At 40.7% G+C, this 24,686-nt stretch overlaps 2 protein-coding genes across 4 annotated transcripts in view; both read left to right on the top strand.

Annotated features, from left to right (window-relative positions):
• The first annotated feature begins 10,963 nt into the window (after positions 1 to 10,963).
• Positions 10,964 to 16,801, top strand: LOC307163706 (zinc-alpha-2-glycoprotein-like). 3 transcript variants are annotated; one of them, XM_079879911.1, is made up of 6 exons: positions 10,964 to 11,207; positions 11,477 to 11,722; positions 11,816 to 12,085; positions 12,358 to 12,633; positions 12,862 to 12,985; positions 16,113 to 16,801. In XM_079879911.1, the coding sequence occupies exons 1-6, from the start codon at positions 11,126 to 11,128 to the stop codon at positions 16,285 to 16,287; spliced, it is 1,173 nt and encodes a 390-aa protein (XP_079736037.1). In that variant the 5' UTR covers positions 10,964 to 11,125; the 3' UTR covers positions 16,288 to 16,801. The 3 variants fall into 3 exon arrangements, with proteins under 3 accessions (XP_079736037.1, XP_079736038.1, XP_079736039.1); XM_079879912.1 differs by having other exon boundaries at positions 14,069 to 16,800; XM_079879913.1 differs by having other exon boundaries at positions 13,957 to 16,800.
• A 1,288-nt stretch (positions 16,802 to 18,089) lies between these two features.
• The window catches only part of LOC307163373 (dolichyl-diphosphooligosaccharide--protein glycosyltransferase subunit STT3B-like), a 31,012-nt gene continuing 24,415 nt past the window's right edge, over positions 18,090 to 24,686 (top strand). Inside the window, exon 1 of the mRNA XM_079879399.1 lies at positions 18,090 to 18,471. Coding sequence (XP_079735525.1) covers positions 18,245 to 18,471 — 227 coding nt within the window. The 5' untranslated portion in view covers positions 18,090 to 18,244. The remainder of the gene's footprint in view (positions 18,472 to 24,686) is intronic.

The following is a 24,686-nucleotide window of genomic DNA, read 5'->3' as shown; positions in this document are numbered from 1 at the left end:
ATGAAAAATACACACATTTGTGTAAAAGTCTTTTTTAAATGCTGGATATAGTTTTCATGCTAGCTCAAGAAAATAGTTTGTTTGACATATCTAATATTTATCACATGGGATTGCAAGTAATGTAAGAATATGTGTGTAAAGTGTGTAATATCTGCTATTTTCTCATGTGAAACTGTGAGGTGTTCTGAACACGACATAGAGACAGTGCAGTCGAGCGATAGTGTCTCCCTGAACCATGTCATCCAGGCATATCGAGCCCCGGGACAAAACATCATCTACAGAAAGAGAAAACATCCCAACATCACTATCAGCATCAGAGAAGCTCAGAGCCGCAGTAGTCAGCTAATGATACATGGTGGCGCTGTTCTACAACAAAACACATCAGTATTAAAATACACAGTGGAGGACAGAAACACTGGAGCTGACAGCAAGTCCAGCATTAAAGAAATATTATGTTTCACTCAGATATTTTTCAGCAGCTTCAACTCTGCTTGAGAGCTCAAGATTGCAGGAACAGGCCAATGATGAACTGGACAGAAAGAGAGAGAGTCGTGCGGTCAGCGTGTGATAGTGACGCTTGTTCTTACCGTTATAATGGAGTCTGGGTTTGGAGAAACACATGAGGAAATCAACAAACAAACTCTGAGCATAAAGGACAGTGAAATACAGCTGACAATCTAAATAATCATATTTTTCTCATTTATTTTATCCTGTATTTAATCATGTAGATCAGCTGAGAAAAATCAAAGCTATTTATTTGCTCTCAGAACATTAAGAGCACATTGCTATAATAACATGGACACACAAACCCCATCTATGTTCCTGGTAGAAAATTCCACTGAAACATCATTAACCTGTTAGCACCCCCACTTTTGAAAAATCCCCAGAAATGGCATTCGCAAATTGAAAAATGAAAAAAAATCGCAAAAGTTTTGCGCAAATTTGTAATGGAATGTAATGTCCTAGTGTTACACTTTTCTTTTTTTTTACTCGTAACATTTACTTTATTATGCTGCATCATGATTAGCTGAGCTACAGGAACACTATAGTGATACAGGTATCCTGTAACCTGGATAATCATCATCATGGTGTGAGCAAACCCAAAGTCATGGATTTGATTCCCAGGGATCAGATGTATAGATTGAATGCAATGTAAGTCTTTTTGATTAAAGTGTCTGATACATGCATAAATGTGCCTCTGGATAATGAGTTGTGTAAATGTGCAATATAAGAAATAAATGAGTCTTGAGTGTGAGTGTGTGTTAATTGGACTGTGCAACGTGATGTTTAGGTTTGAAGATAAATGCTGCTGATGACACTGACTACTGTACAACTGAATTCATTAAGCTGATCTTTCCAAATCAAACGATGAACAAAATCACACTCAACCACTTCTGGCCGCTGCACAACTGCTGTGGTGTATCTTGTTGTTAGTTCTTTGTTCTTAAAGGGGAAGTGTGTCATTTCTACAGCACTAAAATCACCAAACAGGGCTGGAAAATTGACTGTTTCTAAAACATCTGTCATTGGTTGGACAAATAGCCCCACCCCCATTGCCATTGGTTGAGTCAGAGATTGACTCAGATAGAAGTCACAAACACACACACACACACACACTTCAGGAAGTCAAACTACACACACACACTTTGTCACAGTGTCTGGTTTATGTTCCTTGGGTCACCACTAGATGTCCTCCTTCCTCACGGTGTCCAGCACACTCTTGCACTACATTCCCCATGATCCTTGTCTGTTCATTGCACTCAGCTGTCCCTCATCACTGATCATTGCACTCAGCCTGTTTCCCATTATCATTGTCATTTCCCTGTGTATAAATACCCTGCCTGTTTTGTGTTTGTTACGGATTCCTTGTTATTCATCACGCCACTTGTGAGGTCTGTTCCACTCGTTGTTCCTGTTTATTGTTTTATGTTTTGGACAGCCTTTTTGTATTATTGACCCCTGCCTGGACTGTTTTCTGATTTACGGATTTCCCTATTAAATTCCATTTTTGCACTATTGGATCTTCCTGTGTTTCCCTGAGTGTGGATCGTGACAGAAGGAATCCGTCACATATAAGATCCAGCATTATGGGGTTTCGTATCTCTCCCCCTAAGACGGAGAAGGAGAGGAGGGGACGGGTCCAAAATTTGATGGGTCTACGCCAGCAGGGCCAGACGGTGGGTTGTCTGGCTCAGACTTTTTGGACCCTCTCTAGAGGCATGGACTACAATGATGCAGCTTTAAAGGATTTTTTTAATGGCTGCCTGGATGACCCATTGCCTGGGTGGGAGATGAAGGGGTTGGAGGTCCTGGACTTTTGGGGGTTCACCAAATACCTCCATCATCGGAGCCAGTGGGACACACCAGTCACGCCAACCATCAAGCCAGCCACCGGATCTGTCTATTGCTGTCCAGGACTGGTTTCCAGCGTGGCCGATTCTCCGCTGATGTCGGCGCGTGTTGCCAGGAGGGCCATCGTGTCTGGGTCTCGTCCCACCAGGGCCGTCCTGCCTGAGTGTCTTCCCACCGAGCCTGCACTTCACGTCACGTCTGCCCAGCCAGAGACTGTTCACGTCACGTCTGCCCAGCCAGAGACTGTTCACGTCACGTCTGCTGAGCCGGTGTCTTCGGACAAGATGGCCGCCGCCGAGAGTGTTCCCGTCACGTCTGCCGAGCCTGTGTCTTCGGACAAGATGGCCGCCGCCGAGAGTGTTCCCGTCACGTCTGCCGAGCCTGTGTCTTCGGACAAGATGGCCGCCGCCGAGAGTGTTCCCGTCACGTCTGCCGAGCCTGTGTCTTCGGACAAGATGGCCGCCGCCGAACCTGTTCACGTCACGCCTGCCGAGCCTGTGTCTTCGGACAAGATGGCCACTGCCGAGCTTGGGTCTTTGGACAAGATGGCCGCTGCCGAGCCGGAGCCAGTGTCTGTTCCTGAGCCGGAGCCAGTGTCTGTTCCTGAGCCGGAGCCAGTGTCTGTTCCTGAGCCGGAGCCAGTGTCTGTTCCTGAGCCGGAGCCAGTGTCTGTTCCTGAGCCGGAGCCAGTGTCTGTTCCTGAGCCGGAGCCAGTGTCTGTTCCTGAGCCGGAGCCAGTGTCTGTTCCTGAGCCGGAGCCAGTGTCTGTTCCTGAGCCGGAGCCAGTGTCTGTTCCTGAGCCGGAGCCAGTGTCTGTTCCTGAGCCGGAGCCAGTGTCTGTTCCTGAGCCGGAGCCAGTGTCTGTTCCTGAGCCGGAGCCAGTGTCTGTTCCTGAGCCGGAGCCAGTGTCTGTTCCTGAGCCGGAGCCAGTGTCTGTTCCTGTGTCTGTTCCTGTGTCTGTTCCTGTGTCTGTTCCTGTGTCTGTTCCTGTGTCTGTTCCTGTGTCTGTTCCTGTGTCTGTTCCTGTGTCTGTTCCTGTGTCTGTCCCTGAGCCGGTGAGGTCGGTGCCTGAGCCGGTGGTGCCAGTTCCAGTGTCTGTCCCTGTACCTATGTCTGTTCCTGAGCCGGTGAGGTCGGTGCCTGAGCCGGTGGTGCCAGTTCCAGTGCCTGAGCCGGTGGTGCCAGTTCCAGTGCCTGAGCCGGTGGTGCCAGTTCCAGTGCCTGAGCCGGTGGTGCCAGTTCCAGTGCCTGAGCCGGTGGTGCCAGTTCCAGTGCCTGAGCCGCTGGTGCCAGTTCCTGGGCCTGAGCCCTGGCCGCCCGAGAGGCCTTCTCCGCCCTGGCCGCCCGAGGGGTCTTCTCCGCCATGGCCGCCCGAGGGAAAGTCTCCGCCATGGCCGCCCGAGGGAAAGTCTCCGCCCTGGCCGCCCGAGGGAGAGTCTCCGCCCTGGCCGCCCGAGGGAGAGTCTCCGCCCTGGCCGCCCGAGGGAGAGTCTCCGCCCTGGCCGCCCGAGGGAGAGTCTCCGCCCTGGCCGCCCGAGGGAGAGTCTCCGCCCTGGCCGCCCGAGGGAGAGTCTCCGCCCTGGCCGCCCGAGGGAGAGTCTCCGTCCTGGCCGCCCGATGGACCCTCTGCTCCGCCCTGGCCGCCCGATGGACCCTCTGCTCCGCCCTGGCCGCCCGATGGACTGTCGTCCCCGTCCTGGCCGCCAGATGAGCTGTCACTCCCTGTTTCTGTTCCCCTCCATGGACCTGGCCCCCCATCCCTCCCCCTGATCCTCCACCGTTCCACCTCCCGCCTGGACTCTTGTTTTGTTTGTTTCTATGTCTTGGAGCGTCTGGTAGCCGCTCCGTAGAAGGGGGGTCATGTCACAGTGTCTGGTTTATGTTCCTTGGGTCACCACTAGATGTCCTCCTTCCTCACGGTGTCCAGCACACTCTTGCACTACATTCCCCATGATCCTTGTCTGTTCATTGCACTCAGCTGTCCCTCATCACTGATCATTGCACTCAGCCTGTTTCCCATTATCATTGTCATTTCCCTGTGTATAAATACCCTGCCTGTTTTGTGTTTGTTACGGATTCCTTGTTATTCATCACGCCACTTGTGAGGTCTGTTCCACTCGTTGTTCCTGTTTATTGTTTTATGTTTTGGACAGCCTTTTTGTATTATTGACCCCTGCCTGGACTGTTTTCTGATTTATGGATTTCCCTATTAAATTCCATTTTTGCACTATTGGATCTTCCTGTGTTTCCCTGAGTGTGGATCGTGACACACTTGTAATTGCAAATTAAGAAACAAGAAAGTATTTCACCAAAATTACACTCATCACCATTAAGGATTAACCCCGTCACTTCAGTTTAGTGACTTTTTTTTTGTCACTACATTTTCTGATAAATCACCTCCTCCTCAAGGTCAAAATTAAGAGCTGCTCAGAGCTTGTAATTATTTCCTTTTAGTGTTTATAATGACAAAAAAGTAATATTTTGTAATAGTAATAATTTGATATGGATTTTTATATTTAAAAAGTAAATAAAAAAATGAGGTGATCCCTACTTAAGGAGTCAGATTCACAGAATTATTGATTATTTTTTTGCAAATGGGTGAGATAGAGGGAATTATTATTCTGACATTTTATACTCTACCGAGGGATAGTCAGTCAATCCTGTTCCTCACACATTATACTTGTATCTTCTGATGTCCAGTCCATGTGTACATGTAACACCACATTAAGACATTGAATCACATTTCTTATCAAAACTGATGTTGACTGATGTCTCCTCAAATGACTGTATGTACAAACATCTTAACTGAAATTACTGACAAACAAAAAATGTTTACTATGATTTTTTTTAGTCAATTTTTACTCTGTAGTAAATTTTGTTGTAAAAAGTAAATGCAGTACTAGACCCAAAGTGTGTAATACAAATTTAATTTCTGCACATGGTACAATGTAAATACAACCTGAAGCGAAAAGAGAGAAAAAGAGAGACTCGTATATTTGTTTTTACTACAAAATATATTTAAAGCAAATTAAGAATATTATAATTTTTTTTGCAATCTGATGACAAACTTCCTGCCTTTCAGGATTCCAGTTAGAAACATTATGGCAAAACAAAAACTCTCCTGTAGTAAATCATAAGTGGGAAAAACAATTAGAGGATTGCATAAATATCTGATTATTGTATAATACTGATTATTATAAAACATAGTTTATATTATTAATTTTATGTTGTATCTCTGTATTTTCTGCTGTTACTGACAGGAATTGTGATGAGGGAAATAATTAAGGTGCAAAATTATTTGTAAATGTATACTATTTTCAGCACAATGATCAGAGAAAATATTTTTAGATTTAAGATTTACATTTGTAGTTTTATAAAATAATAATAATAATCTTCAAGTGTTTAAGCTTAACAGCGTTCATGTTTAAAGTCTACAGGTTGAATTTATGTAATGATATGCTATAAATCTTGTCAGTTTATTTGTCTGTGTGTTTTAAGTATTTATTGTATGTTTTAATGTTGCATTAATACATGTGTGTCCCTATAGTGTTGCTGTAGTTCATCTAATCATGATAACAGTGTTGGCAATGCCATTGTTTGATTCCCAGAGAAAACATCGATCAAATATAGCTCAGCTTGAATAATGTGTAAATCTCTTTGATAAAAGTGTCTGACAAATGCATAAATGTGCCTCTGTATTGTGTTCAATGTGCAATAAAATAAATAAATGTCTTATACTATCCTGGTGAAACCTTTACTAGTGAGTGTGTTTATGTACTGGCCATGGTGTAACATGCATGTTAGAAAGATCTTCACCAATATCAGACATTTATTTCAGTTCATGAAAGCAGCGAAAAAACCTAAACATTATTTTTTTTGAAAACGTTAAGAAAAACAATGCACCATATGTTCTTAAATAAAGTGTGTGAGTTCACCAAACACTGCAAAAGTGCTAACAGAATCTTCTCATACCCTGCTTCATCAAATGATGATGATAATGTTATGGTACTTTATTCACTCGGTGAGTTTGAGCAGATAAACACGAGCTGACTCAGAAAACGAAAGTGTTTAAGAAACTTGTCATTCGGCACAGTGACTCAACACTATAGAGACGCTTTCATCTTTCATTTACACCTATAAGACGCGAGTCTAAAATAGTATAAATGGTTCACACGTCTAAAAACGTTTTCTTTCTAGAGGTGGTTTGGCTTATATTTCACCCTTATCTAAGCGATGCGCATCAAGATGAGGTCAAAGGTAAGATGCTTCTAAGCTTCTGATACGCAGCAGAGAAACACGCAGTTTATTAACAAATAGCCTATATAAACTAAACCTTTGAATTTATTAATTACATTATGTATTATTAGTATTCATTCACGTAAGCCGGGTATCAACACGGGTTCGTTCATTCAATAGTAGCCTATTTGTCCGCTAAAAGCGATGATGAAGGCTATGAGTGTCACGAAATAACAGGGAATCTGATGAAAATCAGACCGCAAGTGGTTACAGGAGACGCATTTGATTTGAAACGCTCGTTAAGTACCAGTTAACGCTTAACGGTAGAGCATATTAGCTGACCGCTTTTGTGGTCGGATCACCGAACGCGCATCTTAATGCGGATGGAAACAACCTCTCTTCCGCTCGCTCAGATCCGGCAGAATCCCTGGGATGTGTGTAGGCTATAAACAAAGACTGTGCCTTGTAGTGATGGGACGGTGGATTCCGGGGCTCCGACGCAGTTTCCAAAGCACTATTATATCACACACTGAACCGATGCTTGTATCGAAATGACAATACCACGTGATTGATGATGACGTTTAAAGCTCTGGTTCTGGTTCGGAATGTCCGGATTTTTTTTTTTTTTTTTTTTTTTTTCGTTTATTTTCTTCAAGTATTTGATTAAAATAAGAATAATAATAATAATAAAAAAATCGGAAGGTCAGGACAAAGGTTTGTTTAAACCTAACACCTAAAATATTTTTCAATTACATTTACTATAGGCCTAATTATGATTACATACTTTATATTATTACATAATGTATATTATTGATGAATATGTGAGTCCGTTGACCAGGCTACACATGACACGAGTTGTGGTCTCATTGGCACAAATTAATTTAGATGAGATAAGATTAGATAGAACTGTATTGACCCCACACTTCCGAAGCTTTGTTTGGTCACGTGCTTTTACTGCTCTGCTGTGATTTGTTAGATATGGTGGAGAACACAAGTGTGACCACCAGATGTCACTAATGCGCTTTGGTTTAAAAGCTTCGAGTAATGAACCGTTTTTCGGCACAGTTTGATGAAAGCCTCAAACGCTTCAGAAAGCCTCGGTTTCCCGTCACTCTTGCCTTGTCCAAATACACACACTTGCAGTCTTTGCACTTTACCACTTCTCTACTTGCATGACGTATTTCCTCTATTTGGCCCAAGTGTTCAAGTAGGCGTAAAGAATGCAAGTGTGTGTTGAACTTTTGATTACTCGATGGGACTCAATTATAGTCTTGCAAAAATGCTGGTGTTTACAGAGCTTTTATTTATTATATTTTCAATAACTATATATATCGTGATGTCGTCAATGTTTTTTTAAGAATATGAAGAGCACTTTCACAGCACCAAAACATTTGGAAATATTTATTTGTTAATTTCATTATGATTTTATGTTTCTATGTGCTCCAGGTTCTCCAGATGTTCACATGTTTGCGAGTAAATCTCCTGATGATGAAAGTAAACTGGTTCTGGTCTGTCTGGCCACTGGTTTCTACCCCAGAGATGTTCAGATGAACATTAGATTGAACAGAATTAATCTTGAGGATCAAACATCTTCTGGAATCAGACCAAATGCTGATGAAACCTTTCAGATGAGAATCAGTGTGAAGATCGACAGAAACCATGAAGGATCTTACGACTGTCTGGTCACTCACAGCAGTCTGACAGAACCAGTTACAGTAAACTGGGGTAAAGACCAAATTCATTTTTTTGAGTTAATATGTGCAGAATGGCCTTTATACAACACTGCTTCTGCATGTATAACATATGAAAATATATATAAGTCAGTGCTGTTAATGTTGCTTTCCACAAACAATTAAAGTGCCTTAATTCACTCCAACATGTTAAATGCATTTGTAATGTGTTTATTCTGCAGACAGAACAAGTGTTGAGAGTGAAACAGAACCTGGATGGTGTTTTACAGCAGGAGTCGCAGCAGCTGTGCTTGCAGGTCTAGGGTTATTGTGTTGGCTGTGTCTCAAAGTTCAAAAGGTGAGTTCTAGAAATCCAACATGATCATTATCTCATTTTGAAACATCCTTGTTTAAAATACATCTTAAAATGCACGAATCAGATTGACAGTATATACATGATGGCAGAAACATCTGAACTAATAGAAATTTTATTTTATTTTTATTTTATTTTTATTATTTTTATTAACTTCTGCTTTATCTTCTGTTTCTCAGGTTCAAAGTAAAAATGCTGTAGAATCACTGACTTCAGGCCCGAATCCTGACACTGAACAAGCTGCCATTAGTCTGGTCCACTATGAGACAGGACTCACACTTCTTACTGGGATCTGAGTAGTCTCATCTCAGTCATCAGCTGCGTTTACACTGGAAATCTTAATTCCACAGATCTCACAGATCTGATCAAAAAAACATATCCGATTTTTTTGTCCCACCTGTTTGCATTTTCGCTTTAGACACTATCCGACATCTGTGCTTATATTAGTCCCCGCACAAAATTATTCTGTTGGTGATCCATTTACTAGCAACATTGACCCTCAGGTTTTTAATTATTTATGGATAAGTTAAACACTGGAATCTGCACAAACAAAAAAAAATCTTCAAATTTAAATTATTTTATCATTTTTAATTATTTCAAATTATTTATTTATAGTAATAATATTTATTAGCATTAATCATTAACATATTTATTCTTTTTTTCAAGTTTTTAACTGTTTAAAATGGTCAAATAATCAACCCTTCTAGGCTGTTGTGAACTGGGAAGCATGAGAATATTTTTTTTTATGATTTGTGCATTGATTGCAAGCAATCCGAGGCGGATCTTCATATTTACTTGCAAATGTGAAGATTCATTTCTGTAGCTTTTAAAATGTAATTTTGGCCCCTGAAATGGGTGACATGAGCAGTTGAGTTTATGCATAGAAAACGTATTGCATGGATAGAGCAAATGTTTTAAATGCATTTAACTTGAAAGCTTGTCCTCTTTGACTTTTGATTTCTACTAAGCTGAATGTAAGCTGAGTATCTGCTTAAGCACAATCTTAACAACAACACTGAAGTGTGGTTTATCTGTTGGTCAGATGCACGTGTAAGTCACACTCATACTATAATATACAGTAACAGTAGGCTCCTGTCATTTACTTTCAGAATTGTCATTGGACAGTGGAAAGGTAAAACCAAGGTTAAAGGTTATATTTTTATTTTAAGCGAAAATAAAATATCTTCCTATCAACAGTTTGACCTTCAATATGTCAAGAGCCAGCCCTGGTATAAGATGCATTAAATTGAATGTAAATTAAAAAACATTTGGGGAAATTTTTCTTACTTAGCCTGTTACCCGTGTGTTGTGGGTGTGATGGATTGATATCGGACTGATCATTCAGTGAGAGAAAACACATGCATTAAACATGTATTTAAAAAAAAAATGCTGTAGGTTGAATGCAAGCACTGTTAGTCTCTTTAAAGTGTCTGATAAATGCAAAAATGTTCCTTTTTGTACAACATCTGTTTTCATAGTGCACTAATAAATGAATGTGTCTTGTGCTCGTTGTTCTTGGAGACCTTTAATGAGCCCTTTCAGAGAGTTTAAAAGAACAAAACTTTATGTTGAGAAGTTTTTTGTCTTTCATGCATAATTTATTAACTAACACCAAAGACTTTATATATAAAGTCGTAAGCTTAAGAAATATAATCGTAAGCTTGGCGAACAGTTTTGGAGAATTTGATGTTTCCCAATTTAAAGAGATAGGAGCTGCACTTGCATGCCCGTTTCAAAGATGAAATGACTTGTTTTAAAGGGACTTTTCTCACACTTAATCTGTGCAGATCTCAGACTGAATGATCAGTGATTCCCTGTCTGTTTGAGAGATTCCCAAAAGAGAGACCCACCGCTGGAGAATCCCACTGAGTTCACTTTTGTTTCCAAATGTGATGAATGAAGCTGCTGCTGATCACTTTTCAGTCCTTCTTAGCTGAAATGAAGGAAATTACAGACCTAGACAACACATATGCATCCTTGAGTAAAGCACTGACCACTGCAGGAAACTCACGTAAAAGCACATCTGTCAATATTTCATGCATCAAAAGAGCAGTAAATCATTTTGGCTGAGATTTCTCTGTTGTTTCTTTCTCTCCGTCATGCAGATGTGGTCAGATTGAGGTCCACATCTCAGACCACAACAGCATGTAAAATAGAAGTCACATAGGCCTACATATTTAATGGAGTAAGAGATTTATTTATACATTAACTTATTGATTGATTGTCCTGTTTGGACCGTGACAGAATGTTTTATTGTATGTTCACAGTTTAAGAGAATTGTAAAAAGATTATACTGTTAACAACGAATTTAAATATTTTTTTACAGGAGGACTTTTCCTCAACGATTGATGTCAGGAATGAAAACGAAAGTGTAATTCCATGTAGCAGCCAGTGAGGGGCGACAGTGAGCTGATACAACACGGAAGAGACGAGATAAACTTTCACTTTAATGTAGATGTGTTCAAGGAGCTCGTCTGAAATATAAAGGACACATATGATCGATATGCTGTCTTTTAAAGGAATATTTTTTCTTATATGTTTATGGCTTCACATTTTTCTTAGCGATGCGCTGCAAGGTAAGAACACGGTTTATTAGTTTCAGTCAACGGTCGACGGCAAAAATCTCGACCATCATATTGCAGCCACAAACATACTAGACAATTTTGAAATAGTTATTGTAAAGTTGAATGTGAATTAAGATACATTTTATAGTATATTTTATAGTAAAGTTTGTTTTCAGTAGTTTAAGGTAGTTTTAACAACCATTTGCCGCCTATCGTTTGACATGTGGCAGGAGCGCGCGCTTTTGTGTTGTCTCATATAGTTTGTGTTTTATGTTCCTCAGAGAAACACTTCCTCTACTACGTGTTTACAGTCCTGACCAAAGCAAACACATTCACAGAGTTCAGTGCTGTGGGTATTGCTAATGGCAGACAGATTAAACACTTCAGTAATGAAGAACAAGTCTGGGTCAGAGACGGTCGGACTGTGTATGACTGGACAAACACTCCTAAAGATCCTCCTGATTCTAGAGACTGGTCCATACATCAGCTGAAGATGCTGTCAGACTGCACAGACTCACTGTGTTCTGGTGAGATTAATGATTTATTTTCATGTTATGAAACTGCATAGGCTTATATACATTCTGCATATGTTTCTCATGAGTGTTGTTCTGTGATTGTAGAGCTTCATGTTCTTCAGAGAATAATTGGCTGTGAACTGGAGAAACTTCCTAATGAATCAGTAACAAATCCTATCGTCTTTGATGAATATGGATTTGATGGAGAGGATTTTATAGCCTTTAATCCTGACACTATGCAGTGGATTGATAAAAACCCCAAAGCCAAAGAAACCAAAATAAATTGGGATCGTCAAACAGAACGAAACCAAGTCATCAAACATTTCCTCAAGACCTGCTCTGACTGGATCTCAAAGTTTCACAAGACAGAAAAGTGTAAGTTCTGATCAGATCACTTAAATTACACCTGTCTTTGTGTGTGTGTGCGTGTTTTGTGTGTGTGTGTGTGTGTGTGTGTGTGTGTGTGTGTGTGAGTGTGTTGATAATTCACCTTGTCATAATATTTTATTAACCTAAATTGTTGTTTCCCTTGTGTGGAACACACAAAAAAAAAAAAAAGATTTTTTTCACCACACAGAAACCATTGAGACAAAATCAATTTCTGTGCATATAATTTCATTATAATTTTATGTTTCTTTCTGCTCCAGGTTCTCCAGATGTTCATTTCTCTGCAAGGAAATCTCCTGATGATGAAAGTAAACTGGTTCTGAGCTGTCTGGCCACTGGTTTCTACCCCAGAGATGTTGAGATGAACATTAGATCGAACAAATACATTGTTGAGGATCAAACATCTGAAATCAGACCAAATGCTGATGAAACCTTTCAGATGAGAATCAGTGTGAAGATCGACACCAACCATGAAGGATCTTATGACTGTCATGTCATTCACAGTCGTCTGACAGAACCAGTTACTGTAAAATGGGGTAAATATGATCATAAATACAGTCTTGAGTGAATATGAATGATTTTTATACAGTAATGGTGGTTCTGCATCAGTCATATAGTATCAGGAGAACATGATGATGCTGAAATAGATTCATGTTTCTGGTCACAAACAAATACAGTTAAAGTTCATCGATTCAGTTCAACAGATGATAATGTTGATAAAAAGACATGTATACTGGTTATATATATATATCTTCATTCTGCAGATGGAAAATGTTTTGAGCACGAGACAGAATCTCTAAGTCGCATTGGCAGGATCAGTATACCAGGAGCAGTAGCTTCAGTTCTAGCTGTAGTTTTACTTCTCATTTGTTGGCGAATCTACAAACGGTGAGTTCTAAATATTCAACATGATTATTGTTGTTTTAAATCTGTTGTTATTAAATATCCTTGTTTTAAAGACATTTTTGAAATGGGTGAACTAGAGTGGGACAGTTTGACTGTACATTTTCCGTATTTGAATTGTATTTGTCAGACACAAACTATAAGATTTAGATTATCCAACCAATTTTTATTCCTTCAGCCATTTCTAATCTGTGACACCTCTATTTTAGTAAGAATACTTAATAGGGGTGTAACAATATCACAATAAAAAAAGCAACAATATGTGTCGTGGATAGTGACAATATTTATTGTGCAGTTCAGTCAAAATAAATATTACTGTGTGAGAAAATAATTCAAGTTGTCAGAACTACATTAAACTACTATATAATGTTGAATATAATGTATAATAATGCAATGGGGGAATATTTGTGTGTCCTGATAATGCCAGATGTCTGATGTTACCAGTAAAAAGTGGCCTACTTTATTTTAAATATATCTAGTCAGTGAGAGAGTTCAAGCATATTCATCTAAAATAATTCAGTATGTTCATCTTCAGAATCATGAATATTGTTATTCTGGCGTCTCTATTGTCCTGTGCTTTGGGTTTCCAGCATCAAGTCCAAGCCTGTTCATTCACACAATGTAATATCAAATTTAGCATTTTAATCAACAGAACATTTTATCATATGTCTTGTAGTGTCGCAATAATATCTTATCGTGAGTTCAGTATCATGATATGTATCGAATCGTGACATGAGGGTATTGTTACACTCCTAATATTTTTCATTAGCTTTTAAAAACGAATCCCAGTAATCTGACATGAAGCTCCACTAGAGTCTCAGCAGCGTCTCAAACTGTGCTCAGATTTAGTCTGAAATCAAACTCACACATTTCTCATATTCTGCTCTATATTCATTTCATATCTCTTACTGTATGACGACTACTGACTCGTGTGTGTGTGTGTGTGTGTTTTAAAGATGATATTAAACCAACCGGATGACTTCAGAAGCTTTAATATGACACTTGTGATGGAACGGCTGCCTGCCCTTATTATCAGCACCTGTCCCTTAAATCTCTGCCCTTTGCCAGGTTCACGACTGGAGTGGGTGTGTGAGAGAGATGGGGCGTTGTAAATGAGGACTGGCCCGCGTGATGAGGCACATCTGAAGATAATGAAGTCTCTTTCCCCGCACGATGGTGTCCTCGTGGGTCCAGGAAGGGAGAAGCATGTGACGCCGCTGACAAGCTAGGATGCCAGGCGCTGTTTCCCTCATTTTCTGTGGCCTAGAGAAGACGAGTTACTGTGCCGGAGCACCACAGACCAGATAAGATAACATAAGATAAGATAAGAGAGAGAGAGAGAAGCGTGTTCGGCTGCCAGACCCCGTCCCTTAACTCGTAACTGCCCCGCCTTCACAATTCCTTGGTACGATGAGGACACAAGATCCCTTGTTTATTTGAACACTTGATTTTCCCCTTGTTTTGACATTTTATGTTTTATTTCTGTTAAAGGTGACCTATTATGCCCCTTTTTACAAGATAAAAAGGTAAAATAAGTGAAATAAGTCTCTGATGTCTCCAGAGTGTTTATGTGAAGTTTCAGCTCAAAATACCCCACAGATCATTTATTATACCATGTTAAAATTGCTACTTTTTGGGAGTGAGCAAAAATGTGCAGTTTTTGTCCACTTAAATGCAAATGAGCTGGTGCTCCCCGCCCTTTTTCACGAAGAGCTCCTGCATACCGGAAACTACCCTGGAAATCCAGAGTTCTCGCGAGAGCACAAGTTGAATTTGCTCAGCGAGTTACTCTGGCGTCGAGTAATGATGCTCATTAAATATGCCCCTCGATCCGAGCTGCACCAATCACATCAGGTTATCTGATATAGGCGGGCCAGAGGCGAGATGACGACAGCGCTGTGACGTCGAAGTCATTAGTAAACATTGCAAGATGGCTATGGATGAACACCAGTTGTTTGAAACGGCTTTGTAGAGCCCTGCACAGGCCAAAAACTCCAGCCCTAGCCCGGCCCTGGCCCGTGGTGTTCAAGCCCTACCCGACCCCAGCCCGACAACGCCTGCAATTTTTTCAGCCCGAACCCGACCCGACCCGAGACCAACATCAATCACTTTTAAGCTCTCTCTGATGCGCGCGCTCTTTGACGCGCTCTCTCTCTCTCTCTGACGCGCGCTGTCTCTGCTACACACGCAAACACACGTTGCGCGCTCTCTGATGCGCGCTGTCTCTGCTACACACGCAAACACACACACATCGCGCGCTCTCTGATGCGCACTGTCTCTGCTACACACGCAAACACACACACGTCACACGCTACTAAGAGGTAAACTTTTATTATAGGCCTGAAACATCATGCCCAAAAATATTGGACAAACCGTCCATTACACAGAAGCATAAACATGAAGGGAGAATATAGTGCTACGGGATCAAACCGCAAAAATAAGTAAATAAACGGCCTACCTTTCTTTGCTTTTCAGTAACTGAAGTGTCACCTGTTTAATGCACGTGAGTGACGCGCGTGCGTTCGTGTATGCGTGTTGCGTTTGTGTTACTTTCTTAGGTGATGTATAATATTTATAATATAATCAATATAACAATATTTCATACACACTTCGTGACGTGTGCTCTGCTGCACGTTAATTATATACACAATGAGGAGAGAAGCTAAAATAAGCCCGAGCCCGAGCCCGAGCCCGACCCGAGCCCGATCTGTAAAAAAAAAAAACGGCCCGAGCCCGGCCCGAATGGGCTTAGCCTGTTGGGCCCCATCGGGCCCCGACGGGCTTGCAGGGCTCTACGGCTTTGGCCGCTACAGTGAATGAGTTAGACTTGGCTTTTTATCTAAAAGAGGAACAGAAGACGGCGCTCGAATCGTTCCGTTGCAAGAAGGGCGTTTTTGCTTTTTTGCAGACCAGATACGGCAAAAGTCTAATAGTCTAGAGTCTACCAGTTAGCTCCGCTAGTGTATGGGGCTTGTTGTGATTGGTCGTAGTGTTATCCAATTGCGTGCAGTGTGATTTTCAAATGCATGCTTGGTGCCGCCCCTCGAGCTGGCCGATTGTCATTAGTCGATGCCAGACCATTAATCTTTCAGATTTACTTCTGGATTTCCAGGCTAACCGGAAACAACAAAACAGGACAACCTCACGCACTGAAAATATCAGAAACTGTCAGTAGCGGTGCCCAGCCTTATATGTTCGAAGTGGAGTCGGACAATGATGGAGTGACTCGAGAAGAAGTGACAACATGTAGAATTCAACGGGGCGTTTCTGAATGGTTAATTGACTAATTTATGTCTTTTGTTTTTGGATGGTTATGCACAATATTCCCATTTATTCCCATCATATTTCTTTGGATAAAACCTAACCCTTTGGTACTCCGACTGATTACACTGTATTTTATTTAATGAATCCCTTATATAACTGTTTTAATTTAACCTTGCTTTTATTTTGTGCTTATTTTCTATGCAAAGCACTTTGAATTGACATAGTGTTAAATTTTAATTCCTTTCTAAAGAACTGTTTTAGTTTTCCTTGCTTTTATTTTGTGATTATTTTTATTCCTTTCTATGTAAAGCACTTTGAATTGCCATAGTGTATGAAATGTGCTAAATAAACTTGCCTTGTCTTAGTACTGTTCAGTTGGGAGTTACACTTGTACTGACATACTGTAGGCCTAAATTCTAGTTTGAAAGATGTTCACAGGTCAGGCAAATATCAGAGCATAAGCTGATGATCCATCTTTATCTTCAGCATTGTGTTGGTCTTGTCAAAATAAAGTGATTCATTTTCATTATTCGGTTCAACAGAAGGGACTTGAGTCACCTCCATTTATATTAATTACAGCTCTGAGTTTTTATTCCCTTTCAGCTGACAGGACAAAAAAACAGCAGCCTTAACTATAAACTATACGTATACTGGTTTATTTTATTATACATGTTGGTGGAGGATGAATTTGTCAGTCACGAATGAGAATGGTTTGTAGATTTGTTTAAAAATCCAATTCATTCCAGCGAATCGGTTCCTTTTAATGAACGATCTAAATAACCTTTTCATCGAGTCTTTACGGAAGTCAGTGTTCTGTTGCAGTAGCCTACAATTTTGCTGAAAAGTTTTGTTAAATCCGGTAAACTATATTATCGAACAGCTCTCTATAAAAAGTTTGATATATAAGTATATACAGCTTCAGCTGCATACAGTATACTTACAATGTATATTATATAGCAAATCTTAACAGATTGATTGTTTATATCATTGCAAAATGTGAATTATTTTATCACCCAGATCTAAGGCATGACAATATTACAATATTATAAATATAAATGTAAAGCTGCTGTGAAACAACGTGTATTGTAAAAAGCACTATAAAAAAAAAAAAAAAAAATCGACTGATTAGCCTACTGGAAATGAAGACTTCCCATCATACAAATACTGATAATTTTCCGATCCAACTAATGCATCAACACAGAGAAAAGGACCTACTTAAAGAAAATGATCTAAAAATTCCAAACAATGTTTACAATTTGATTGACATGATTGTGGCACAGAACCATGAATTGAATAATAATATGTATTTCTGACATTTTGACTTTTCTGTAGGAATTTTGCCATAGGCTACCGGCAAAAAACATGTCCGGAAAAGTCAGTCAAAGCGAAATTCAAAGCTCCCAATACAAAGCCCTTTATCAAGGGACAAAGCGTCCAAGACTGGATAAGGGGTTTCCATTAAGACTGGATAAGGGGGTTCCATTAACTTCCGAGTGTTTTACTACCATTTCAAAAATCATCATGGTATAGTTATTTCTAAAATTGTCTAATTAATACAGTTGTTACTACAATAAAGCTAACGTAACAACATTGCCTATTAAATAAAACCACAGAAATAAAAATAATGGAAAGATTCAATAAGCTTCAATACATATTCCCATATTAATTTAGAATGGTTTCACAGTGTCAACAATTATTATGATCTCGACGTTATTTTGGACAGAGCCGTTAAATAAGATTAATGTATTTCAACGGCTCTGATTTAGGAGTAAACGGACTTGGTAAATTAGATTTTTGAGGGAAACGCGAGTCGGTCAACTGAATCACTGCAAAGAACCGTTTCAAATGAACGATTCATTCTGGAATTGGACATCACTGACGCGGATCAGAACCGACGGCTGACGATGACGTGAGATCCCTCGGTCGAACCGATTCATTTGTTTATATCAGGGAATAAACAGACTCTCATCCTTCCCGAATATGACGGAGCTTCATCGCAGATCGTCAGCCGGTACCGGCGGCTCTCCGCCCGGGATCAGCCGCTCCAGGACCGCGGGTGGAGGAGGTGAAAGAAAAGGCGGATTATCGGCTGGATGTCAGTCTCTGCTGTCTTTCTCCATCCTTCTCCTGGCGTGTGTGTGTGGATTCAGCTCCAGACTGTTCGCCGTGATCCGCTTCGAGAGCCTCATTCATGAGTTTGATCCGTGGTGAGGAACTTTATTCCGTCCTGTCAGATATTAGCGCGCTCTTTACTTCAAACCCACTCTTCAAACTCTCGATAACTGTGAAAGTCATCCTGTGTTTGATCTGTTGTAACGTTAGCTGTTGTGTCTGTGAGCTGACTACTTAGACAGCATCTGTGAGATGACTACATAGACAGCATCTGTGAGCTGACTACTTAGACAGCATCTGTGAGCTGATTACATAGACAGCATCTGTGAGCTGACTAGTTAAACAGCATCTGTGAGATGACTACTTAGACAGCATCTGTGAGCTGACTACTTAGACAGCATCTGTGAGCTGATTACATAGACAGCATCTGTGAGCTGACTGCATAGACAGCATCTGTGAGCTGACTACTTAGACAGCATCTGTGAGCTGACTACCTAGACAGCATCTGTGAGCTGACTAGTTAAACAGCATCTGTGAGATGACTACTTAGACAGCATCTGTGAGCTGACTACTTAGACAGCATCTGTGAGCTGATTACATAGACAGCATCTGTGAGCTGACTACATAGACAGCATCTGTGAGCTGACTACTTAGACAGCATCTGTGAGCTGAATACCTAGACAGCATCTGAGCTGACTACATAGACAGCATCTGTGAGCCGACTACTTAGACAGTATCTGTGAGCTGATTACATAGACAGCATCTGAGCTGACTACATAGACAGCATCTGTGAGCTGACTACATAGACAGCATCTGTGAGCCGACTACTTAGACAGTATCTGTGAGCTGACTACATAGACAGCATCTGTGAGCTGATTACATAGACAGCATCTGAGCTGACTACATAGACAGCATCTGTGAGCCGACTACTTAGACAGTATCTGTGAGCTGACTACATAGACAGCATCTGTGAGCCGACTACTTATACAGTATCTGTGAGCTGACTAGTTAGACAGTATCTGTGAGCTGACTAGACAGCATCTGTGAGCTGATTACATAGACAGCATCTGTGAGCTGATTACATAGACAGCATCTGAGCTGACTACATAGACAGCATCTGTGAGCCGACTACATAGACAGTATCTGTGAGCTGAATACCTAGACAGCATCTGTGAGCTGACTAGTTAGACAGCATCTGTGAGCTGATTACATAGACAGCATCTGTGAGCTGACTACATAGACAGCATCTGTGAGCTGACTACATAGACAGTATCTGTGAGCTGAATACCTAGACAGCATCTGTGAGCTGACTACTTAGACAGCATCTGTGAGCTGAATACCTAGACAGCATCTGAGCTGACTACATAGACAGCATCTGTGAGCCGACTACTTAGACAGTATCTGTGAGCTGATTACATAGACAGCATCTGAGCTGACTACATAGACAGCATCTGTGAGCTGACTACATAGACAGCATCTGTGAGCCGACTACTTAGACAGTATCTGTGAGCTGACTACATAGACAGCATCTGTGAGCTGATTACATAGACAGCATCTGAGCTGACTACATAGACAGCATCTGTGAGCCGACTACTTAGACAGTATCTGTGAGCTGACTACATAGACAGCATCTGTGAGCCGACTACTTATACAGTATCTGTGAGCTGACTAGTTAGACAGTATCTGTGAGCTGACTAGACAGCATCTGTGAGCTGATTACATAGACAGCATCTGTGAGCTGATTACATAGACAGCATCTGTGAGCTGATTACATAGACAGCATCTGTGAGCTGACTACATAGACAGTATCTGTGAGCTGAATACCTAGACAGCATCTGTGAGCTGACTAGTTAGACAGCATCTGTGAGCTGATTACATAGACAGCATCTGTGAGCTGACTACATAGACAGCATCTGAGCTGACTACATAGACAGTATCTGTGAGCTGAATACCTAGACAGCATCTGTGAGCTGACTACATATACAGCATCTGTGAGCTGACTACATAGACAGCATCTGTGAGCTGAATACCTAGACAGCATCTGTGAGCTGACTACATAGACAGCATCTGTGAACTGATTACATAGACAGCATCTGTGAACTGATTACATAGACAGCATCTGTGAGCTGAATACCTAGACAGCATCTGTGAGCTGACTACATAGACAGCATCTGTGAGCTGACTACATAGACAGCATCTGTGAGCTGACTACTTAGACAGCTTCTGTGAGCTGACTACACAGTATCTGTGAGCTGACTACATAGACAGCTTCTGTGAGCTGACTACACAGTATCTGTGAGCTGACTACACAGTATCTGTGAGCTGACTACATAGACAGCATCTGTGAGCTGACTACACAGTATCTGTGAGCTGACTACACAGTATCTGTGAGCTGACTACATAGATAGCATCTGTGAGCTGACTACACAGTATCTGTGAGCTGACTACTTAGACATCATCTGTGAGCTGACTACATAGACAGTATCTGTGAGCTGATTACATAGACAGCATCTGTGAGCTGACTACCTAGACAGCATCTGTGAGCTGACTACACAGTATCTGTGAGCTGACTACCTAGACAGCATCTGTGAGATTACTACCTAGACAGCATCTGTGAGCTGACTACATAGACAGCATCTGTGAGCTGACTACATAGACAGCATCTGTGAACTGATTACATAGACAGCATCTGTGAGCTGAATACCTAGACAGCATCTGTGAGCTGACTACATAGACAGCATCTGTGAGCTGAATACCTAGACAGCATCTGTGAGCTGACTACATAGACAGCATCTGTGAGCTGATTACATAGACAGCATCTGTGAGCTGACTACATAGACAGCATCTGTGAGCTGAATACCTAGACAGCATCTGTGAGCTGACTACATAGACAGCATCTGTGAGCTGAATACCTAGATAGCATCTGTGAGCTGACTACTTAGACAACATCTGTGAGCTGATTACATAGACAGCATCTGTGAGCTGACTACATAGACAGTATCTGTGAGCTGACTACATAGACAGTATCTGTGAGCTGACTACATAGACAGTATCTGTGAGCTGACTACTTAGACAGCTTCTGTGAGCTGACTACACAGTATCTGTGAGCTGACTACATAGACAGCTTCTGTGAGCTGACTACACAGTATCTGTGAGCTGACTACACAGTATCTGTGAGCTGACTACATAGACAGCATCTGTGAGCTGACTACACAGTATCTGTGAGCTGACTACACAGTATCTGTGAGCTGACTACATAGACAGCATCTGTGAGCTGACTACACAGTATCTGTGAGCTGACTACTTAGACATCATCTGTGAGCTGACTACATAGACAGTATCTGTGAGCTGACTACATAGACAGCATCTGTGAGCTGACTACCTAGACAGCATCTGTGAGCTGACTACACAGTATCTGTGAGCTGACTACCTAGACAGCATCTGTGAGATTACTACCTAGACAGCATCTGTGAGCTGACTACATAGACAGCATCTGTGAGCTGACTACATAGACAGCATCTGTGAACTGATTACATAGACAGCATCTGTGAGCTGACTACCTAGACAGCATCTGTGAGCTGACTACACAGTATCTGTGAGCTGACTACCTAGACAGCATCTGTGAGATTACTACCTAGACAGTATCTGTGAGCTGACTACATAGACAGCATCTGTGAGCTGACTACATAGACAGCATCTGTGAGCTGACTACCTAGACAGCATCTGTGAGCTGACTACACAGTATCTGTGAGCTGACTACCTAGACAGCATCTGTGAGATTACTACCTAGACAGCATCTGTGAGCTGACTACATAGACAGCATCTGTGAGCTGACTATATAGATACATTATCATTTATAAGTGATATATAATTGTTCATGAAGGCTGGAAATGAAAAACGCCTTATAGGCTATTGAGGTGTGGATAATTATTAGGCACGTGTTATTTTACAGATAAAAAAAGCCAAAAAAGAGATTTAACTCTTTAAAAATTATTAAATGCCCATGAGAAGGATGCAATACTAATGCAATACTAGAAATGACTTAAGGCATGACCTTTGGGTCAGACAAACAGGTGGAGAAGAAAAGACACACGTTAACTGCAAAAGAATTAAGAATTAAGGTGAAATCAGTCACAGCGCCTCCATTTTCCAGAACTGCAACCGATGGATTCTCCAGAAGAGATTCTGGTATTTTGCACTTCTGGAGACGGTTGCAGTTCTGGAAAATGGAAAATTACCTCCACTTAACGGTGTATTGTGTAAAATTTAGGAAGATCTGCTGACAGAAATGCAATATCATATTCATAACTATGTTTTCAGTGGTGTATAAAGACCTTACATAATGAACCGTTATGTTTTTATTATCTTAGAATGAGCGATTTATCTCTACACACACCGCGGGTCCGCTTACATCGACATGTTTCTACAGTGGCCCTGAGCGGACAAATGCGTTTCGTCACTATGTTGTTCTTCATGCAAAGAAGTGAATAAAACACTGACACAATGATGAACAAGTAACAATAATATTCACAATAACATATCGCTATACTGAATAATTACGTAAATATAATTTCTTACTTTATCTTTGTAAAGAAACCTCATTGCTGAACTGGCTACTCTCTGCTGTCTCAGACCATGACATCACTTCCTGTCGGCCAGCGTAACTTCTGTTGGTTGCAATTCGCAAGCTCACCACTAGATGCTGCTAATAATTACACACTGCACCTTTAATAAGAACCACACGCTGAAGTGTAGTAAAATACATGAAGACTATAACTAAAGTTTTTATAGGCTTTATAGACAGACAGATTGAGAGTGACTCTTGATGGACCAGCACCACTTCTTCTTGTTCCACTGATTGAAGAATTCATCTTCCAGAATCTGGCAGAAAGTTTTATGAGTTCATTTTCAGTCCATCTCTGCAAAACGGAGACTTCAGGGTATGAGTCAGAACGAGACGTGGATGCCGGATGGAGAACGTGTGTGATCCTGTGGTTTGTTTTCCTTCCGCTGCTCGGCCACACACACATAGAGAGTTAACCAGTATTGATTAAGTTTCTGTGAAACACCGCTGTGGTCTGTTCTCCTCGATAACACACACACACATATGGATTTCCTCCATCGTTTCAGGCTGTAATCCACCGAGTGCTGGATTCAGTCCAAACCGTAGATTAGTGAAGTAAATCAGGTCACAATGTAAAAGACACACTTGTTTTTGTATATGATTGCTGAAGTATTTATTGCATGCTTGTCCTGATTGATAGAATAAGCCTGAAAGCGCTTTACTTTTCTCTAGTGAACTTCATAATTGAGGTTTCATCACAGAACAGGTGAATTTAACCTATGAGCTAAAGATTAATTACGACATTATAGAAACGTCTGAATCCCAGCAGCTCTTTTAGGACACACTCATAAAATGGTCAGTTAAAGGCAGAACACACTGTAGTCTAAAGCCCGTCGCACATCGCAGTGTTTTTATATTTCAGATCATGTGACCCTGGTGAGATCTTCGTGATTGACAGCTCAGCTCGACTCTGTTTGTTTGTTTGTTGTTTTGGCTTAACGGCGTTCTCCTTCAAAACTGCACACTCTGTCCCTGCATAATCCAGTGCATATTATTTGGTGAAATTATAAATATTTATTACATTATTCCTATTTTTTTTTTCATTTTTGCTGAGTGTTTTGCTGAGTGCTTTATGAATTTGTTGTATTATTCAGCAGTTTTTGGGATCTGAGCAGAGAGTGCACCGCTATAAGACAGTCAAGCTGATTAAAATGCTGAACTCCATATATACTCTATATACTGTTTCAAACATGGACATTAGAAGATAAAGATTTATATACTTTTTTCCATTATAGTCTAATTGGTTTCATACCAACAAAAAAGATTTCAGGTATTTCAGGAGCATATGAGCTTTAAATGTGATTTATGAGTTCTAAATTATTTAGCAGGGATGCACCGAAATGAAGAATCTGGGCCGAAAACCAAAACCGAAAATTAAAAATCAATTAATTATTCGAACTTATTTAATAATCAACACTCAAAAAGTTAACACAAAAGTTGTAAACATTTAAATTGCACATAAAGCAGTTTTTAATAACAACTTTGTTTCTACTCTACTGTTTGTTGGTTAAATATAAACAATAAACTGTTATAACTTGTTTTCACGACAGATTTATTCAAACATACATTAAATAATGAAGACATCAACAGGTTAAATAAAAATATAATGAATATCTAATACAGTGCATATATTTAGCAAAGCTCTTCTCTAGAGTTATTTTAATGAGTTTATGGACATTGAATAGC

The sequence above is a fragment of the Squalius cephalus genome (assembly GCF_949319135.1).
Source record: "Squalius cephalus genome assembly, chromosome: 8".
Lineage (NCBI taxonomy): Eukaryota > Metazoa > Chordata > Actinopteri > Cypriniformes > Leuciscidae > Squalius > Squalius cephalus.
This window is presented reverse-complemented; position numbering and strand designations above follow the sequence as displayed.

Coding starts and splice junctions, on each gene's coding strand:
- LOC307163706 (XM_079879911.1), top strand. CDS start 11,126: ATGATCGATATGCTGTCTTTTAAAGGAATATTTTTTCTTATATGTTTA. Junction 12,086..12,357: donor GTTTCACAAGACAGAAAAGT/GTAAGTTCTGAT, acceptor TTTCTGCTCCAG/GTTCTCCAGATGTTCATTTC. Junction 12,986..16,112: donor TGTTGGCGAATCTACAAACG/GTGAGTTCTAAA, acceptor CTGGATTTCCAG/GCTAACCGGAAACAACAAAA.